This window comes from Eriocheir sinensis, chromosome 57 (assembly GCF_024679095.1).
Source record: "Eriocheir sinensis breed Jianghai 21 chromosome 57, ASM2467909v1, whole genome shotgun sequence".
NCBI lineage: Eukaryota > Metazoa > Arthropoda > Malacostraca > Decapoda > Varunidae > Eriocheir > Eriocheir sinensis.
Window position 1 is genome coordinate 3,007,253 of NC_066565.1, and position 19,419 is coordinate 3,026,671.

A 19,419-nucleotide genomic window follows, 5' to 3' on the forward strand; every position below is an offset into this window, starting at 1 on the left:
AAGGGTAGCCTTCCTAAATCTTTCCCTAAAGGTACTCCACCCCATATCACCCCTCAATGCTTCCACCGCTGCATACCTTGGTGGGTCAGGGGGGGCAAGGTGTGGTCGCCGGGCAAGGTAGGGTCATGAACAATAGAAATGGAATAATTCTAACAGTTTGCTTTAAGAAATTGAGTTAATCGCGTTGCCATATTACTGCCATAATTCATACATAGAATCTGCCATAATTTATAGGCAAATTCCATAATTTTACCATTGCGGTACAACAATTTGATCCGGCTGGCAGCGCAACCCTGGCAGCAGCATCCATTGACCAGCGTTACCAGGTTGTCGTACTAGGCATAACTTTTTCGTCTGCTTGAGGCCCAAAACTGCCGAGCCTACACTGATAACGATATACATGTACAATTAGAGTTCAGATGGTTAATTATCGATGTTTTTCTGCAATTGTTGTGGGTCAGAAACAGGAAAATACGATGTTCTGAGTACGATAATCTGGTAACGCTGATCCATTCCTCCTCCGTTCCTTGCCATCCTCCTCCCATTCACGTCCCAGCCCGGCTCACACGCAGATCGATCGACACAGTCTCCTTGGTACCGCCTGCCCCTGCATGTAACAAGGCCTGTACCCAGCTCCTCCCCGCAGCCGTGAAGTATAAGTAAGTGCGTGTGAAGTATGGAAGTGTTGAGAAGGAGGACCTAGCGGAGCGATACAAAGAGGAACAGGTAAAAAAATGAAGAAGGCTGAGCTAGGAAACAGGACATCCCCCGTCCTGACTAAAAAATGTCAGTAAGGAGGAAGCAGCGAAATTAATACCTTACACACACACACACACACAAAAAAAAAAAAAAAAAAAAAAAAAAAATCCTGGCGTGTTGTTGGGAAAAAGAACTGAGCAGTGAATGTGGAGTGAAAAGTAGTGGAAAATTGCAAAAGGACATAGAAAAGCAAAAATCGGGGAAAGAAAAGGACAGAAAAACACCTACGTTCAGGATGAAGTGTGTAGTGCGCACTGTGAAGTAACTATGTTGTGAAGTATACAAGTGTGGAGAAGGAGGAACTAGGAAGCGATCAAGGATTATATGCTATATTATATAATCATTGGAAGCGATACAATCATACAAAGCGTTACAGGTCAAAAGAAGAAGAAGAAGCCTGACGCACCTCCGCCCTGTCTGGACAACACCACCACCGCTCGCTGCTCGCCTGGCCTCCACCCTCTGCTGCAGCAGCCAGCAGGGCCGCCGAGGAGGCCATTTAACTCTTCCTGCCCCGCCCAGTGAGTGCCGCCACGCCGCCAACTCCCTCCCTGGACGTGGTGGCCGCCTTGGCAGGCGGCAAGAAGCAGCAGCCACCGGCGCCTTCCTCAGGAAGTTGGGTCACCTGACGCGCCTGTGAGGCCCTCACAGGGCGGCACCAGCAGGGCTCACGTGGGCGACCAGATCGCCGCGCCCAACAACAGCAGCACTGGCCAGTGTCGCCTCTGCTGCACCTTCTTATCTTCTACCGAAAGTTTCCCTCATCTGTGATTGCTGCCTCTGGCGAATGACAAATGTAAGGGCCGCCCGAGGGGATGCTGAGGTCAGTAACCATTTTGTTGACCTCAGCTGATCCACTGTCCGCCCTGACAAAAAAGTGAACCGAACCCGCCTTCCCGCAGCAGGTGTGCTGGCAGGAGGCTGCAGGGCTAGACAGCAGGTGTGCTGGCAGGAGGCTGCAGGGCTAGACAGCAGGTGTGCTGGCAGGAGGCTGCAGGGCTGGACAGCAGGTGTGGTGGCAGGAGGCTGCAGGGCTGGACAGCAGGAGGCTGCAGGGCTGGACAGCAGCATGAGTGGCCAGGACAACCAGGAGCAGACTGTTGTAGGAGGCAGGAGGGTCAGTGGTTATCAGATGAAGCAACTTGCTGCTGGCAACTCCAGTAACAAAGGAGAGAGGAAGTTTGTGTGTCTGGAGTGTGGAAAAGAATTCACCTCAAGGGAAGGCCTCAGATATCACACCCTTACACACACTGCTGTGAAGAACTATGAATGTAAGGAATGTGGGAAAAAATTCAGCTTGAAGAGTGTCCTTGATACACACACCCTTACACACACTGGTGTAAAGAACTATGAATGTAAAGAATGTGGGAAAAAATTCATTCAGAAGTGTAACCTTGATACACACACCCTTACACACACTGGTGTGAAGAACTATGAATGTAAGGAATGTGGAAAAAGATTCATACAGAAGGGTAACCTTGATACACACACCCATACACACACTGGTGTGAAGAACTATGAATGTAAAGAATGTGGGAAAAAATTCATCCAGAAGAGTCACCTTGATACACACACCCTTACACACACTGGTGTAAAGAATTATGAGTGTAATGAATGTGGGAAAAAATTCATCTTGAAGGGTACCCTTGATACACACACCCTTACACACACTGGTGTAAAGAATTATGAGTGTAACGAATGTGGGAAAAAATTCATCAAGAAGAGGGACCTTGATACACACAAACTCACACACACTGGTGTGAAGAACTATGAATGTAAGGAATGTGGGAAAAAAATTAGCCGGAAGAGTCGCCTTGATGCACACACCCTTACACACACTGGTGTGAAGAACTATGAATGTAAGGAATGTGGGAAAAAATTCACCCTGAAGGTTTCCCTTAATGCACACACCCTTACACACACTAGTGTAAAGAACTATGAATGTAAGGAATGTGGGAAAAAATTCACCCTGAAGAGTTACCTACATAGACACACCCTTATACACACTGGTGTAAAAAATCATGAGTGTGAAGAGTGCGGGAAGAAATTCAGCGCGAAGTCGGACCTTAACAAACATGTCTTCAGGCACTATGGCCTTAGAGAGTTCAAGTGTGATGTTTGTGGAAAGCTCTTTAAGGCAAAGGTTGACATTGCCCAGCACATGAAGATCCACTTCTGAAGTGTGTCTGCCTACAGTAGTTGTAGTGATCAGGGTGTTGGCAGCAGCTGAGCCTGATAGGGAAAGGGAAGTGAAGGAGAGGTAAAGGTGATCTTGTGAGAGTATGAACTTAAGTGTAGAGACCTTCACCCTCGTTTGTATGCCTCCATGACTTGGTTAAGAAACATGTCTTGAAGAAAATCCAGAAATTGAAAGGCATGGACAAGCTCTCAGGAATAGTGCTTCATCATGGTCTCATCAGAGCACAAAAGACACCACATGTTAGGAACATGGGCATGTGGTCAAAGAAAATGGAAAAAGGTGACATCACAAAAAAAATTCATGTATCGAGCAAGGGATTCTCCAGGAAACTTGATGATACAGATGATACGAAAACCCCAAGGAATTCCAGGGGCCGCAGCTCAAGCAGGTTAAACTGTTCCAAGAAATTCTTTGATTGCTGGTACATAATGTAAATACTGATATGTTAATGAATGATATCCTGAGTTGAATATGTGTGTGGTTCAGTCCAAGAAGTTCCACGACCTCATTGTGACGTGTGTGTGTGTGTGTGTGTGTGTGTGTGTGCTGCCCATAGTGGCGGTAGGGGCAGGTGGTAGAAAATGGCATGTAGACTGGGCAAGCTTGAGGTGTTCGTGGGGCAAGAAACAAGGATTGGAACGTGCGTAGATGGAAGAAAGAGATTAGAGAAGAGTGCAGGGGAGAAAGGTTCGTGGTGTGGCTGCAAGTGTGGCAGGGAAAAGTACACTTGACTGGTAGGCAAGTAAACCCAAACCGAGGAATGAATGGAATGGAATCAAGCGATGGAAGTTTGGGGGTGAATGGTTGTTCAGGGAAGGATCTAAGTCCATGGAGGAATGCTTGAGTGTGTGTGAGGAGGAATTAGGGGAATAAGAAGTGTAGACGTGTGATGGCAGGGCAGTGGTGACGGTGCAGTGCTCTTTTGGTATTGTACTCCAGGATGTATGAGAGAGAGAGAGAGATGGCACAGTGATGTGGGAGAGAGGAATGGATAATTAGGATAGCCTACAGGTGTTCTGGAGTGAGTCTTGGATGGTGAAGCACTTGCTGGGACTGGACGGGAGACACGGCCCACCAAAGTAAGAGCCTGTGGAAAGTGTTGAGAAGTCCTTGGGGAGGATGTGGACGATTAGGGTGGCAGAGAGTAATAAATAGGGGTTAACAGGAAGGAGTAGCATAGTGAGTGCTGAGGGGGTGAAGGGCAGCACCTGTAACTCTTCTTTTTCTTTTCAGCTATTATGAATGAGTGCTGAGTCAAAGGCTGCTCCAAAATCAGCAACGACGAAAGAGACTTCCAACCAAGACCAGCTGACTGACTCCCTGCAGGGCTGGACAGCAGCATGAGTGGCCAGGACAAGCAGGAGCAGACTGCTGCAGGAGGCAGGAGGGTCAGTGGTCATCAGATGAAGCAACTTGCTGCTGGCAACTCCAGCAACAAAGGAGAGAGGAAGTTTGTGTGTCTGGAGTGTGGAAAAGAATTCACCTCAAGGGAAGGCCTCAGATATCACACCCTTACACACACTGGTGTGAAGAACTATGAATGTAAGGAATGTGGGAGAAAATTCAGCCGGAATAGTCACCTTGATAGACACACCCTTACACACACTGGTGTGAAGAACTATGAATGTAAGGAATGTGGGAAAAAACTTAGCCGGAAGAGTCACCTTGATAGACACACCCTTACACACACTGGTGTGAAGAACTATGAATGTAAGGAATGTGGGAAAAAACTTAGCCGGAAGAGTCACCTTGATACACACACCCTTACACACACTGGTGTGAAGAACTATGAATGTAAGGAATGTGGGAAAAAATTCAGCCTGAAGAGTCACCTTGATACACACACCCTTACACACACTGGTGTGAAGAACTATGAATGTAAGGAATGTGGGAAAAAATTCATCCAGAAGGGTCACCTTGATAAACACACCCTTACACACACTGGTGTAAAGAACTATGAATGTAAGGAATGTGGGAAAAAATTTATCTGGAAGCGTCCCCTTGATATACACACCCTTACACACACCGGTGTGAAGAACTATGAATGTATGGAATGTGGGAAAAAATTCATCCAGAAGGGTACCCTTAATAGACACACCCTTACACACACTGGTGTGAAAAACTATGAATGTATGGAATGTGGGAAAATATTTAGCCGGAAGGGTCACCTTGATAGACACACCCTTACACACACCGGTGTGAAGAACTATAAATGTAAGGAATGTGGGAAAAAATTCAGCCGGAAGGGTACCCTTAATAGACACAGCCTTATACACACTGGTGTAAAGAGTCATGAGTGTGAAGAGTGCGGGAAGAAATTCAGTGTAAAGGCGGCACTCGATCTACATGTCTTCAGGCACTATGGCCTTAGAGAGTTCAAGTGTGATGTTTGTGGAAAGCTCTTTAAGACAAAGAGTGACATCGCCCAACACATGAGGATCCACTTCTGAAGTGTGTCTGCCCACAGTAGTTATAGTGACCAGGGTGTTAGCAGCAGCTGAGCTTGATGGGGAAATGCAGCCAGGAGGTTGTTCTTTGCCTTTGAAAAATGAGTAAAATTTGTAGGGAGACAAAAAAAATAAGATCCCTTTTAACACCATCTGGTTGTGTTCCTGAGTCGTCATCAACACAGCACTGAACACTGACTTACCCAAGTCATCAGCAGGACAAAGCACTGCTGTCATCTAGTGTTACTGTTGTCATAACAATGATTTATTTTCATTTAAAAAATGACAAAGTTACCCCTGTGTGGTATACGCCGAAAGTACTGATTTTTATTTATTTATTTTTCCGCCTTTTTTATTGCCATAATTTTGAAGTTTACGTAGGGTTTTATGGGTCAGCGTCATGGGGGTAGGATTAGGAGGAGACGGCGCGAGCTGGGTGAGGTGTCCCAGGAAAGTGAAGCCAGTTTGCCCGCACTGGCCAACGCCCAGGACTGGCAGGATGGCCGCGCCAACCCTTAGTATCAGTAGCTTTATTAAATGTTTTTATCAGTTGTTTTGCTATCTGTTAAGGTACTACAACTTTTTTCTTGCTTTTAAACCAAGACATTTTTATTATCATTTCAAGTACTTTTCAAATTAATATTTAATTGTATTAAAACAAGTACTCATGCGCGAAAATAAGTATTTTCAGTGCGATGAGCTACATACTAGAAATACAAATATACGTACATGCATTAACGGCCATTTTTCACAACCTAAACCCTGATTTTATATCTTTTGTGGATAATAAATATTCATAGCACAACTAATAATACCTGATTTATTAGTTAATTGTAAAGTACATAATTATAAGTACAGTAAAACCCCGATTATCCGAAAGCGGATTATCCGAAAAACCGGATTATCCGAAATTGATCTGGATAATGCAATTAAAATTTATTTTTTTTTCTATACGAAAACGTTATAAAACATCAAAAATAAATAAAAGTAACTACATATGTACTATATTAACACATTTAAAATTGATAAGAACAGTTAAAATGAATATGCTTTCTAATACGTATTGCCGAAATAGCTTGTAACGAATATATCAATGTATTAGACAAAAAACATTAAACAAACTCTCAACAACACCACGTCCGCACCTTCGCCCCAGCAAGGACGTAGGTGCGGCGAACGAACAAACTACTGCACGACTACTCTCACACCGTACTCTCAAGACAACGACACAAACACGACTCCCCTCTCCACTCCATGCCACATTCCCCTTCCAACATACGAGTCGCGCGATAATATGAGTCATCATACTGTGTCTCCACCTGCACGATGCATCAAGGTCACACTTGCAAGCTTGCACAACCATTCACAATCGCACTCTGCAACATTCACAATTCAGATCTGCAACGCTCACAAGTATCAACATACACTGGTCCAGACAAGGAGACACACAGACAAACATACAATAAAACATTTACATCACATGTTTTAAGCGTAGGTACTACTTTGTTTAGCGTAGCGTGTGTTTGTTTGGTTTCATTGTTTACATCGTCAGTCGGCGGCCGCGGCAGTCGCGTCACACACTTCACACTGGGCAGTCGCATCGCGTTCTACCTGTGCTTCGACCTCACAAAATGGCGGCCATAAATCCGGATTATCCGAAAAATCGGCTTATCCGAAAGAGGCTTCCCCCCTTCCATTTCGGATAATGGGGGTTTTACTGTACTCTATTATAAAATCTTTAAATTGCTTTAAGAAATTGAGTTAAGGCCCCCATCCACGATGCGATCTGGTCGGACAGATCTGGTTGGATGCGATCAGATTGGATCGTGGATGGCCTGATTTTGGTCTGTCCGGAGGTCTGACGGCAGGTCGGATGGCGACCTAGCAGTGTTTGGTTTTCAGATCGTCCGACCCGGTCTGATCAGACCAGATCGCACCGTTAGTGTGGTGATCGTAAGATTAGGCGTCAGTTGCGTCCGCGACACGGCTGAAGGAAGATGAATACATCATCCGCAGACAAGCAATTTTGGGCCAATTTTATAGATTTATATAGAGAAAAGGAGTGTCTATGGAAGATAAAAAGCAGAGATTATGTAAATAAGCAAAAGAAAAATGAAGCATACGAACTATTGTTAGAAAAATTAAAGGAGAGAGACAGTGATGCTACCATTGAAACTGTCAAGAAAAGAATAAACAATATGAGAAGTGTCTTCCGGAAAGAAATGAAGAAGATATCTGAGTCTAAAGATCTTGGTGCCAGTGCTGACGAAGTCTATTCTCCTCAACTGTGGTACTACAGCTTGCTTCTCTTCTTAAAAGACCAAGAAACACCGAGGAAATCGGCGACCAATATGGACGAGGTAAGTAATGTATTAGGCTAGTAAAGGTAGGCCCATTCTCTTCGTATAGTTTTATTCATGAAACAAATCTCAGACTTTACAACAGTGTCCAAACTGGACGTTAGCCGTGATGGTAGGCTACGTGGTGATAGGATAGTGTGAGTAGGAACTTGTTGTAAGATAGTGGGAGTAACAATCAAGGACATAGGATAGTGGCAGTAGGCTATAAACATAAACATGGTGGTGGTGACGATAATGATGATGACTGTAATTAAAGTGGTGAAGGAGATAGTGACGCGATACTGGTAGTGATACTAATGTAGTGAAGGGGGAAGGATAATGATAGGATACTGAGGTTGTAGTGTAGTACGTGGTGACGATAAGATATACATAATTGAGGAAAAATGGTACATCAGAATTAGACTCGACATAGGCTACTCCCCGCTTTAAGGGGCGCGGCTAGGCGAGTTACCCTTGAAATATAACTTTTCTTTTTCCTTCAAATTATGTTCGATCAAGGCAAGGAATAACTGAATTAGATTGTTTAAAGGTCCTCATATCAAAATGAAAATAGCCGCGCAAAAAAAGAAAGTGTAAAAACTCGTTTCTATCCTATGTACAAACTCTGGGTCAGCAATGTAATACCGTACAATACTTTCTTTATCTACTAACTATCTAATCAGGAAATTTGCAAGTAAAAAGGAGAGCAGTGCAATATTAAGCTAGACTCAGATCACTCAATGTCAATATGTTCTCGTTCTTTAACTCTTCTTTTTCAATCTTTCTTTTCTTCTTCTTACAATAAACTATCAAATAAGGCATAGTAATAATAATAATAATAATAATAATAATAATAATAATAATAGAGAGGACAGTAAGCAAAGTGAAAGAGAAAATGCATGTAATCTTACTTTAGAGAGAAGGATAATCTTTTTAGGGCTTTATCTAAGATGCCAGACCCTATCAAACTCACTCTTTCAATCAATCTTCTTTTCTAGAATACTATAACTTTTTGTTGTTGTATTTCATTGTGCCCGTCGCCTTCAGATAGTCATCAAGAGGAAGAGTTACGTATATAACACTGAGCTATTATTGTAAGTGTTGATATTAACGTGGAAGCTTCCCCCGGGGTATATGGGCCTATGCCGGAGCAGGGGGGCGGGGTCATGGTCCCCGCCCCCTGCTCGCTCCCTTCCAGAGGCCCATGTATAGGTTAATTGGTATTGTCAGATGCTCCCGCCCCTCATACCAACTATATTTCCAATTGCCAAAAAGGAGGTTAATCGAGTTCTAATGAGTGTTCTTTTAGGTTCGCGGTACAGAAGAAAGCTCAGAATAGCTATACCACTAGTCATAAAAGTACCCCTGGAAATGCCCTAAACTCCCACGATCGAAAGACTAGTAAATTATGTGTCCTTGGGCGCGGAAATGTTTAAAAATATGGCCCATAGACCCCGGGGGAAGCATCGATCCATGGCAGCGCAACAATATTATTTATTTTTTGTTATGAAAATATGGTGCGTCACAAGTGTAAGTATATCCCTTTTGCTTGCTCTTGGGCACAACCTGTAAAAATAAAAACAAAACTAGCAGTATCCATTACAACCCTTCCTCCATTGGGGTATATCGATCCCCAACGAAAAAAAAAATAAATAAATAAATAAAAATCATCCTATTCCCTATTTCTTTCACACCACATCTCTCATTTGCTTCAGGATTCAGTCCCAGCACTATCTGCCATAATTATGGAATTCTGCCCTAATTTGGTACGTGTTTGCCATCTACCATACACTTGTCTGCCATCTGCCATATTTTTTGGGGGAATGTACTGTATTTCCAAATCTATACCGAAAGGAGTCTTAAAAAGGTTTCTAAGTAGTGAGTCAGGCCCGAGGTGAGACAATTTAAGGCCAATGGGCGAGGTCAGGTGAGGGTGGGTCGAGGGGAACAAGAGTACGTGGCCAGGGGTGGGTCAGGGGGGGCAATTAAGGTAGGGTCATGAACACTAGAAATGGAATAATTCTAACAGTTTGCTTTAAGAAATTGAGTTAATCGCGTTGTCATATTACTGCCATAATTCATACATAGAATCTGCCATAATTTATTGGTAAATTCCATAATTTTACCATTATTCACGTGATAGCATTGCTACCCAACTCAGACACCGCTGTGACAATGGCAGCGCCAGCAGCCTCCACTATGTTAGTGTCTCCCAGCGCTGTGTTTACCCCTATGGGCGACACAGTGCCCCTCAGGATGTGGTAGCCATGCGCCTTAGGCTAGGCTATAGGTACTACTGGGAGGTTAGTAACTCCCCTGATGTCTGCCGCACGCTCTGTGCCAGGCCGAGGGGCCACACACTGCATCACTATGTCATGGAATGCCCTCTCATTGCTACGTTTAAGCCACGGGACTGCCTTGACCTGCCCCAGACAATTTGTTGGCTATAGGTACTACTGGGATGTTAGTAACTCCCCTGATGTCTGCCGCACGCTCTGTGCCAGGCCGAGGGGCCACACACTGCATCACTATGTCATGGAATGCCCTCTCATTGCTAAGTTTAAGCCACGGGACTGCCTTGACCTGCCCCAGACAATTTGTTGGCTATAGGTACTACTGGGAGGTTAGTAACTCCCCTGGTGTCTGCCGCACGCTCTGTGCCAGGCCGAGGGGCCACACACTGCATCACTATGTCATGGAATGCCCTCTCATTGCTAAGTTTAAGCCACGGGACTGCCTTGACCTGCCCCAGACAATTTGTTGGCTCCTGAACCATGATGTCCTCCCTGCTATCCTCAAAGAACACCCTCAGTTTGCACCAAGGTGGTGATGCCGTGTGTGGCAGCCTGAACTACTGCCGTGCTATACAAGGCTGTGATCTCTGCAGTATTTTACTTTAAGGACTAGTATTACTCTATCTCTGTATTCATTCCCATCTAGTGCTTGGGCAATGTTCTCCGTCCCCACATTTTATTGTCTTATTGTCCAGGGGGAGGTACCGCCCCCTCCCTTGTTGTGCTTTCCTTCCTACCATTGTATCTTTAGTTTCATGGTGCTACCTACACATGTATTAATAGTTGTATAATCACACTCTGTCCTGCCTGGGGGTTGGGATGGCATGTTCCTCCCTTCTCCCTTGTTGTTTACCTGCAACAATAAACTATCAATCAATCAATCAATCACCATTGCGGTACAACAATTTGATCCGGCTGGCAGCGCAACCCTGGCAGCAGCATCCATTGACCAGCGTTACCAGGTTGTCGTACTAGGCATAATTTTTTCGTCTGCTTGAGGCCCAAAACTGCCGAGCCTACACTGATAACGATATACATGTACAATTAGAGTTCAGATGGTTAATTATCGATGTTTTTCTGCAATTGTTGTGGGTAAGAAACAGGAAAATACGATGTTCTGAGTACAATAATCTGGTAACGCTGATCCATTCCCCCTCCGTTCCTTGCCATCCTCCTCCCATTCACCTCCCAGCCCGGCTCACACGCAGATCGATCGACACAGTCTCCTTGGTACCGCCTGCCCCTGCATGTAACAAGGCCTGTACCCAGCTCCTCCCCGCAGCCGTGAAGTATAAGTAAGTGCGTGTGAAGTATGGAAGTGTTGAGAAGGAGGACCTAGCGGAGCGATACAAAGAGGAACAGGTAAAAAAATGCAGAAGGCTGAGCTAGGAAACAGGACATCCCCCGTCCTGACTAAAAAATGTCAGTAAGGAGGAAGCAGCGAAATTAATACCTTACACACACACACACAAAAAAAAAAAATCCTGGCGTGTTGTTGGGAAAAAGAACTGAGCAGTGAATGTGGAGTGAAAAGTAGTGGAAAATTGCAAAAGGACATAGAAAAGCAAAAATCGGGGAAAGAAAAGGACAGAAAAACACCTACGTTCAGGATGAAGTGTGTAGTGCGCACTGTGAAGTAACTATGTTGTGAAGTATACAAGTGTGGAGAAGAAGGAACTAGGAAGCGATCAAGGATTATATGCTATATTATATAATCATTGGAAGCGATACAATCATACAAAGCGTTACAGGTCAAAAGAAGAAGAAGAAGCCTGACGCACCTCCGCTCCGCCCTGTCTGGACAACACCACCACCACTCTCGCTGCTCGCCTGGCCTCCACCCTCTGCTGCAGCAGCCAGCAGGGCCGCCGAGGAGGCCATTTAACTTCCTGCCCCGCCCAGTGAGTGCCGCCACGCCGCCAACTCCCTCCCTGGACGTGGTGGCCGCCTTGGCAGGCGGCAAGAAGCAGCAGCCACCGGCGCCTTCCTCAGGAAGTTGGGTCACCTGACGCGCCTGTGAGGCCCTCACAGGGCGGCACCAGCAGGGCTCACGTGGGCGACCAGATCGCCGCGCCCAACAACAGCAGCACTGGCCAGTGTCGCCTCTGCTGCACCTTCTTATCTTCTACCGAAAGTTTCCCTCATCTGTGATTGCTGCCTCTGGCGAATGACAAATGTAAGGGCCGCCGGAGGGGATGCTGAGGTCAGTAACCATTTTGTTGACCTCAGCTGATCCACTGTCCGCCCTGACAAAAAAGTGAACCGAACCCGCCTTCCCGCAGCAGGTGTGCTGGCAGGAGGTTGCAGGGCTAGACAGCAGGTGTGCTGGCAGGAGGCTGCAGGGCTGGACAGCAGGTGTGGTGGCAGGAGGCTGCAGGGCTGGACAGCAGGAGGCTGCAGGGCTGGACAGCAGCATGAGTGGCCAGGACAACCAGGAGCAGACTGTTGTAGGAGGCAGGAGGGTCAGTGGTTATCAGATGAAGCAACTTGCTGCTGGCAACTCGGTATTATTGTAGGAGTACACCAGTCTAGAGATGGCTTTTCTTACCCTGACCATTAGAAAGAGCTCCGCATTCTGAGTAAATTCATCCCCATAAACACCCCTCGGAAATCATTTATAACGGAGGGAGGGAGGGAGGGCGGTCAAGGCCAGGACGTGACACACGACCGCTCTAGAGACTGGTGAAGTGCTACAAATTTACCAGGTTAGGTTAGGTTAGGTTAGGTTAGGTTAGTTTTAGGTTAGGTTAGGTTAGTGTTAGGTTAGGTTAGTGTTAGGTTAGTGTTAGGTTAGGTTAGTTTTAGGTTAGGTTAGTTTTAGGTTAGGTTAGGTTAGGTTATGTTAGGGTTATGTTTAGTTTAAATGCACCTGTGTGGACGAAACTAGTTTTTTCTGGTAGATTTCGGTCTGTTTTGAATGAATGTGCTCTAAATTTTTTATCGCAAATCATTAGTCTCTTGGTTGGAAGGGGGGGGGGGGTAAAAAAAAACACGTGATTTGCGATAGAAATGACACGCATATTCATTCAAAACAGGCCGAAAACTACCGAAAAAAACTAGTTTCGTTCGGAAATGCGAGACTGGTGAAGTGCTACAAATTTACCGGCAACTCCAGTAACAAAGGAGAGAGGAAGTTTGTGTGTCTGGAGTGTGGAAAAGAATTCACCTCAAGGGAAGGCCTCAGATATCACACCCTTACACACACTGCTGTGAAGAACTATGAATGTAAGGAATGTGGGAAAAAATTCAGCTTGAAGAGTGTCCTTGATACACACACCCTTACACACACTGGTGTAAAGAACTATGAATGTAAAGAATGTGGGAAAAAATTCATTCAGAAGTGTAACCTTGATACACACACCCTTACACACACTGGTGTGAAGAACTATGAATGTAAGGAATGTGGAAAAAGATTCATACAGAAGGGTAACCTTGATACACACACCCATACACACACTGGTGTGAAGAACTATGAATGTAAAGAATGTGGGAAAAAATTCATCCAGAAGAGTCACCTTGATACACACACCCTTACACACACTGGTGTAAAGAATTATGAGTGTAACAAATGTGGGAAAAAATTCATCAAGAAGAGGGACCTTGATACACACAAACTCACACACACTGGTGTGAAGAACTATGAATGTAAGGAATGTGGGAAAAAAATTAGCCGGAAGAGTCGCCTTGATGCACACACCCTTACACACACTGGTGTGAAGAACTATGAATGTAAGGAATGTGGGAAAAAATTCACCCTGAAGGTTTCCCTTAATGCACACACCCTTACACACACTAGTGTAAAGAACTATGAATGTAAGGAATGTGGGAAAAAATTCACCCTGAAGAGTTACCTACATAGACACACCCTTATACACACTGGTGTAAAAAATCATGAGTGTGAAGAGTGTGGGAAGAAATTCAGCGCGAAGTCGGACCTTAACAAACATGTCTTCAGGCACTATGGCCTTAGAGAGTTCAAGTGTGATGTTTGTGGAAAGCTCTTTAAGGCAAAGGTTGACATTGCCCAGCACATGAAGATCCACTTCTGAAGTGTGTCTGCCTACAGTAGTTGTAGTGATCAGGGTGTTGGCAGCAGCTGAGCCTGATAGGGAAAGGGAAGTGAAGGAGAGGTAAAGGTGATCTTGTGAGAGTATGAACTTAAGTGTAGAGACCTTTACCCTCGTTTGTATGCCTCCATGACTTGGTTAAGAAACATGTCTTGAAGAAAATCCAGAAATTGAAAGGCATGGACAAGCTCTCAGGAATAGTGCTTCATCATGGTCTCATCAGAGCACAAAAGACACCACATGTTAGGAACATGGGCATGTGGTCAAAGAAAATGGAAAAAGGTGACATCACAAAAAAAATTCATGTATCGAGCAAGGGATTCTCCAGGAAACTTGATGATACAGATGATACGAAAACCCCAAGGAATTCCAGGGGCCGCAGGTCAAGCAAGTTAAACTGTTCCAAGAAATTCTTTGATTGCTGGTACATAATGTAAATACTGATATGTTAATGAATGATATCCTGAGTTGAATATGTGTGTGGTTCAGTCCAAGAAGTTCCACGACCTCATTGTGACGTGTGTGTGTGTGTGTGTGTGTGTGCTGCCCATAGTGGCGGTAGGGTTTCTTGTGGGGCATGAAGGTTTATGACTGTAATGGGAAACAAAGCAGGTGGTAGAAAATGGCATGTAGACTGGGCAAGCTTGAGGTGTTCGTGGGGCAAGAAACAAGGATTGGAACATGCGGAGATGGAAGAAAGAGATTAGAGAAGAGTGCAGGGGAGAAAGGTTCATGGTGTGGCTGCAAGTGTGGCAGGGAAAAGTACACTTGACTGGTAGGCAAGTAAACCCAAACCGAGGAATGAATGGAATGGAATGAAGCGATGGAAGTTTGGGGGTGAATGGTTGTTCAGGGAAGGATCTAAGTCCATGGAGGAATGCTTGAGTGTGTGTGAGGAGGAATTAGGGGAATAAGAAGTGTAGACGTGTGATGGCAGGGCAGTGGTGACGGTGCAGTGCTCTTTTGGTATTGTACTCCAGGATGTATGAGAGAGAGAGAGAGATGGCACAGTGATGTGGGAGAGAGGAATGGATAATTAGGATAGCCTACAGGTGTTCTGGAGTGAGTCTTGGATGGTGAAGCACTTGCTGGAACTGGACGGGAGACACGGCCCACCAAAGTAAGAGCCTGTGGAAAGTGTTGAGAAGTCCTTGGGGAGGATGTGGACGATTAGGGTGGCAGAGAGTAATAAATAGGGGTTAACAGGAAGGAGTAGCATAGTGAGTGCTGAGGGGGTGAAGGGCAGCACCTGTAACTCTTCTTTTTCTTTTCAGCTATTATGAATGAGTGCTGAGTCAAAGGCTGCTCCAAAATCAGCAACGACGAAAGAGACTTCCAACCAAGACCAGCTGACTGCCTCCCTGCAGGGCTGGACAGCAGCATGAGTGGCCAGGACAAGCAGGAGCAGACTGCTGCAGGAGGCAGGAGGGTCAGTGGTCATCAGATGAAGCAACTTGCTGCTGGCAACTCCAGCAACAAAGAAGAGAGGAAGTTTGTGTGTCTGGAGTGTGGAAAAGAATTCACCTCAAAGGAAGGCCTCAGATATCACACCCTTACACACACTGGTGTGAAGAACTATGAATGTAAGGAATGTGGGAAAAAATTCATCCTGAAGAGTACCCTTGATACACACACCCTTACACACACTGGTGTGAAGAACTATGAATGTAAGGAATGTGGGAAAAAATTCAGCCGGAATAGTCACCTTGATAGACACACCCTTACACACACTGGTGTGAAGAACTATGAATGTAAGGAATGTGGGAGAAAATTCATCCGGAATAGTCACCTTGATAGACACACCCTTACACACACTGGTGTGAAGAACTATGAATGTAAGGAATGTGGGAGAAAATTCAGCCGGAAGAGTCACCTTGATAGACACACCCTTACACACACTGGTGTGAAGAACTATGAATGTAAGGAATGTGGGAAAAAATTCAGCCTGAAGGGTTACCTTGATATACACACCCTTACACACACTGGTGTGAAGAACTATGAATGTAAGGAGTGTGGGAAAAAATTCATCCAGAAGAGTGACCTTAATAGACACACCCTTACACACACTGGTGTGAAGAACTATGAATGTAAGGAATGTGGGAAAAAATTTATCTGGAAGCGTCACCTTGATACACACACCCTTACACACACTGGTGTAAAGAACTATGAATGTAAGGAATGTGGGAAAAAATTCATCCAGAAGGGTACCCTTAATAGACACACCCTTACACACACTGGTGTGAAGAACTATGAATGTATGGAATGTGGGAAAATATTTAGCCCGCAGGGTCACCTTGATAAACACACCCTTACACACACTGGTGTGAAGAACTATGAATGTATGGAATGTGGGAAAATATTTAGCCCGCAGGGTCACCTTGATAAACACACCCTTACACACACTGGTGTGAAGAACTATGAATGTATGGAATGTGGTAAAATATTTAGCCCGCAGGGTCACCTTGATAAACACACCCTTACACACACTGGTGTGAAGAACTATGAATGTATGGAATGTGGGAAAATATTTAGCCGGAAGGGTCACCTTGATAAACACACCCTTACACACACCGGTGTGAAGAACTATGAATGTATGGAATGTGGGAAAATATTTAGCCGGAAGGGTCACCTTGATAAACACACCCTTACACACACTGGTGTGAAGAACTATGAATGTATGGAATGTGGTAAAATATTTAGCCCGCAGGGTCACCTTGATAAACACACCCTTACACACACTGGTGTGAAGAACTATGAATGTATGGAATGTGGGAAAATATTTAGCCGGAAGGGTCACCTTGATAAACACACCCTTACACACACCGGTGTGAAGAACTATGAATGTAAGGAATGTGGGAAAATATTTAGCCGGAAGGGTCACCTTGATAAACACACCCTTACACACACCGGTGTGAAGAACTATGAATGTAAGGAATGTGGGAAAATATTTAGCCGGAAGGGTCACCTTGATAAACACACCCTTACACACACCGGTGTGAAGAACTATAAATGTAAGGAATGTGGGAAAAAATTCAGCCGGAAGGGTGCCCTTAATAGACACACCCTTACACACACTGGTGTAAAAAGTTATGAGTGTGAAGAGTGCGGGAAGAAATTCAGTGTAAAGTCAGCACTCGATCTACATGTCTTCAGACACTATGGCCTTAGAGAGTTCAAGTGTGATGTTTGTGGAAAGCTCTTTAAGACAAAGAGTGACATCGCCCAACACATGAGGATCCACTTCTGAAGTGTGTCTGCCCACAGTAGTTATAGTGACCAGGGTGTTAGCAGCAGCTGAGCTTGATGGGGAAATGCAGCCAGGAAGTTGTTCTTTGCCTTTGAAAAATGAGTAAAATTTGTAGGGAGACAAAAAAAATAAGATCCCTTTTAACACCATCTGGTTGTGTTCCTGAGTCGTCATCAACACAGCACTGAACACTGACTTACCCAAGTCATCAGCAGGACAAAGCACTGCTGTCATCTAGTGTTACTGTTGTCATAACAGTGATTTATTTTCATTTAAAAAATGACAAAGTTACCCCTGTGTGGTATACGCCGAAAGTACTGATTTTTATTTAATTTTTTTTCCACCTTTTTTTTTTTGCCATAATTTTGAAGTTTACGTAGGGTTTTATGGGTCAGCGTCATGGGGGTAGGATTAGGAGGAGACGGCGCGAGCTGGGTGAGGTGTCCCAGGAAAGTGAAGCCAGTTTGCCCGCGCTGGCCAACGCCCAGGACTGGCAGGATGGCCGCACCAACCCTTAGTATCAGTAGCTTTATTAAATGTTTTTTATCAATTGTTTCACAATCTGTTAAGGTACTACAACTTTTTTCTTGCTTTTAAACCAAGACATTTTTATTATCATTTCAAGTACTTTTCAAATTAATATTTAATTGTATTAAAACAAGTACTCATGCGCGAAAATAAGTATTTTCAGTGCGATGAGCTACATACTAGAAATACAAATATACGTACATGCATTAACGGCCATTTTTCACGTAACCTAAACCCTGATTTTATATCTTGTGGATAATAAATATTCATAGCACAACTAATAATACCTGATTTATTAGTTAATTGTAAAGTACATAATTATAAGTACTCTATTATAAAATCATCCATCCTAAATTTAACAAGAGAAATTGGAAGTAGGTTTGGTTTGTATTTATTGGACACTGAAATGAATGAGTTTGGTGTACAACTGACGGCTCCTTACCTTAACATTACTTGCTGATTTATTAGTTATCTGTGTAGCATCATACTTCAACCGTACCTGCAAATATGTCTCAGCAACTGCCTTAACTAACAGACGCAGGTGGTTTTACTGAGGGTCTGTGTCATACATGTGATTAGTTATGGTGGAGAATATGTTTTTTTGGTTGCAATAAGCCAGCACTGAAATAACTAACTTCCTAATAGCCCTCTGCCCTAAATTGTTGCTTGACACTCTTTCTCTCTACGTTTTTTCTGAAGTGTTACAAATATCAATAACACCATCAGAAGGATATACCAAGTTTCCTCTATCCTTTACTTTAACTAGTGAGTGAAGGATCAACTTTCACTTGTCGCATATAACTAAGATTTTATAATAAGTGTTAAGGAATGCCTATATTGATGATAGAAGTTTATTTTTTTATCTATATTCACCATTGCTAAGACAACTACTTTTAAGAAGATTTCATTCCATAATACCTAATAAGAAGCTATAACACCACACTCAGCAGGCTGAAGTCTGTAGTTTAATAATGAAATCTTACTCCATTTTTCAGTTACTGCGTAGTTTATCTTCACCTCAGTTTAGTTTTAGATTACACCTAATATTACTTAGTTGTGAAATGTAAGTGTAGGGTATTTTTCCTTATCAAACCTTGCGCTGCAGCCTTGTGCAGCACAGGACACTGGCATCGTGAGGCACGTCCACACACAGTCCATTGACTTTGACGAATGACTGAATGCAGTGATTCATGTCTATAGTGAGGTCTAGGTAGGGGCTGGGAGCGGCCGACATCTGCCTCTTGCCAGTCCCAAGATGGCGGACTCTACTTCACTTTTTCCCACCGCGCGCCGCCGCCTCCTAATCCTACCTCCATGGTCAGCGTGACTAATAGGCTGCCACAGAACTTCGTGCCATTCTCATACGAGTAAGTCACTTCCTTTGTATCACAACTAAGTAAATACAAGGAAGGGGAAAGGGAGGAGGAGAGAGACAGAGTGAGTGATAAAGAAAAATAAAGATAGAGAATGTAAGGGAGAACAAGGAAAAGGAGTGGAAGAAACAGGGAGAGATTGAGGATAACAACAAGAAAAAAGAA

At 44.2% G+C, this 19,419-nt stretch overlaps 3 protein-coding genes across 5 annotated transcripts; all 3 read left to right on the top strand.

The window, feature by feature from the left end:
- The first annotated feature begins 1,827 nt into the window (after window positions 1-1,827).
- On the top strand, window positions 1,828-15,594 carry LOC126984584 (gastrula zinc finger protein XlCGF46.1-like). Of its 3 annotated transcripts, none has more exons than XM_050838324.1 (2): window positions 1,828-3,347; window positions 4,193-4,915. In XM_050838324.1, the coding sequence occupies exon 1, from the start codon at window positions 1,829-1,831 to the stop codon at window positions 2,936-2,938; it is 1,110 nt and encodes a 369-aa protein (XP_050694281.1). In that variant the 5' UTR covers window position 1,828; the 3' UTR covers window positions 2,939-3,347; window positions 4,193-4,915. The 3 variants fall into 3 exon arrangements, with proteins under 3 accessions (XP_050694281.1, XP_050694282.1, XP_050694280.1); XM_050838325.1 differs by lacking the exon at window positions 4,193-4,915 and adding an exon at window positions 15,381-15,594 and having other exon boundaries at window positions 1,829-3,347; XM_050838323.1 differs by having other exon boundaries at window positions 1,829-3,389.
- On the top strand, window positions 4,300-18,091 carry LOC126984585 (zinc finger protein 300-like). The gene is made up of 2 exons (XM_050838326.1): window positions 4,300-5,847; window positions 17,794-18,091. Exon 1 carries the CDS (start codon window positions 4,300-4,302, stop codon window positions 5,407-5,409), a length of 1,110 nt encoding a protein of 369 aa, XP_050694283.1. The 3' UTR covers window positions 5,410-5,847; window positions 17,794-18,091.
- On the top strand, window positions 15,631-17,378 carry LOC126984583 (zinc finger protein 83-like). The gene has a single exon (XM_050838321.1). It carries the CDS (start codon window positions 16,364-16,366, stop codon window positions 17,351-17,353), a length of 990 nt encoding a protein of 329 aa, XP_050694278.1. The 5' UTR covers window positions 15,631-16,363; the 3' UTR covers window positions 17,354-17,378.
- Window positions 18,092-19,419: the final 1,328 nt, after the last annotated feature.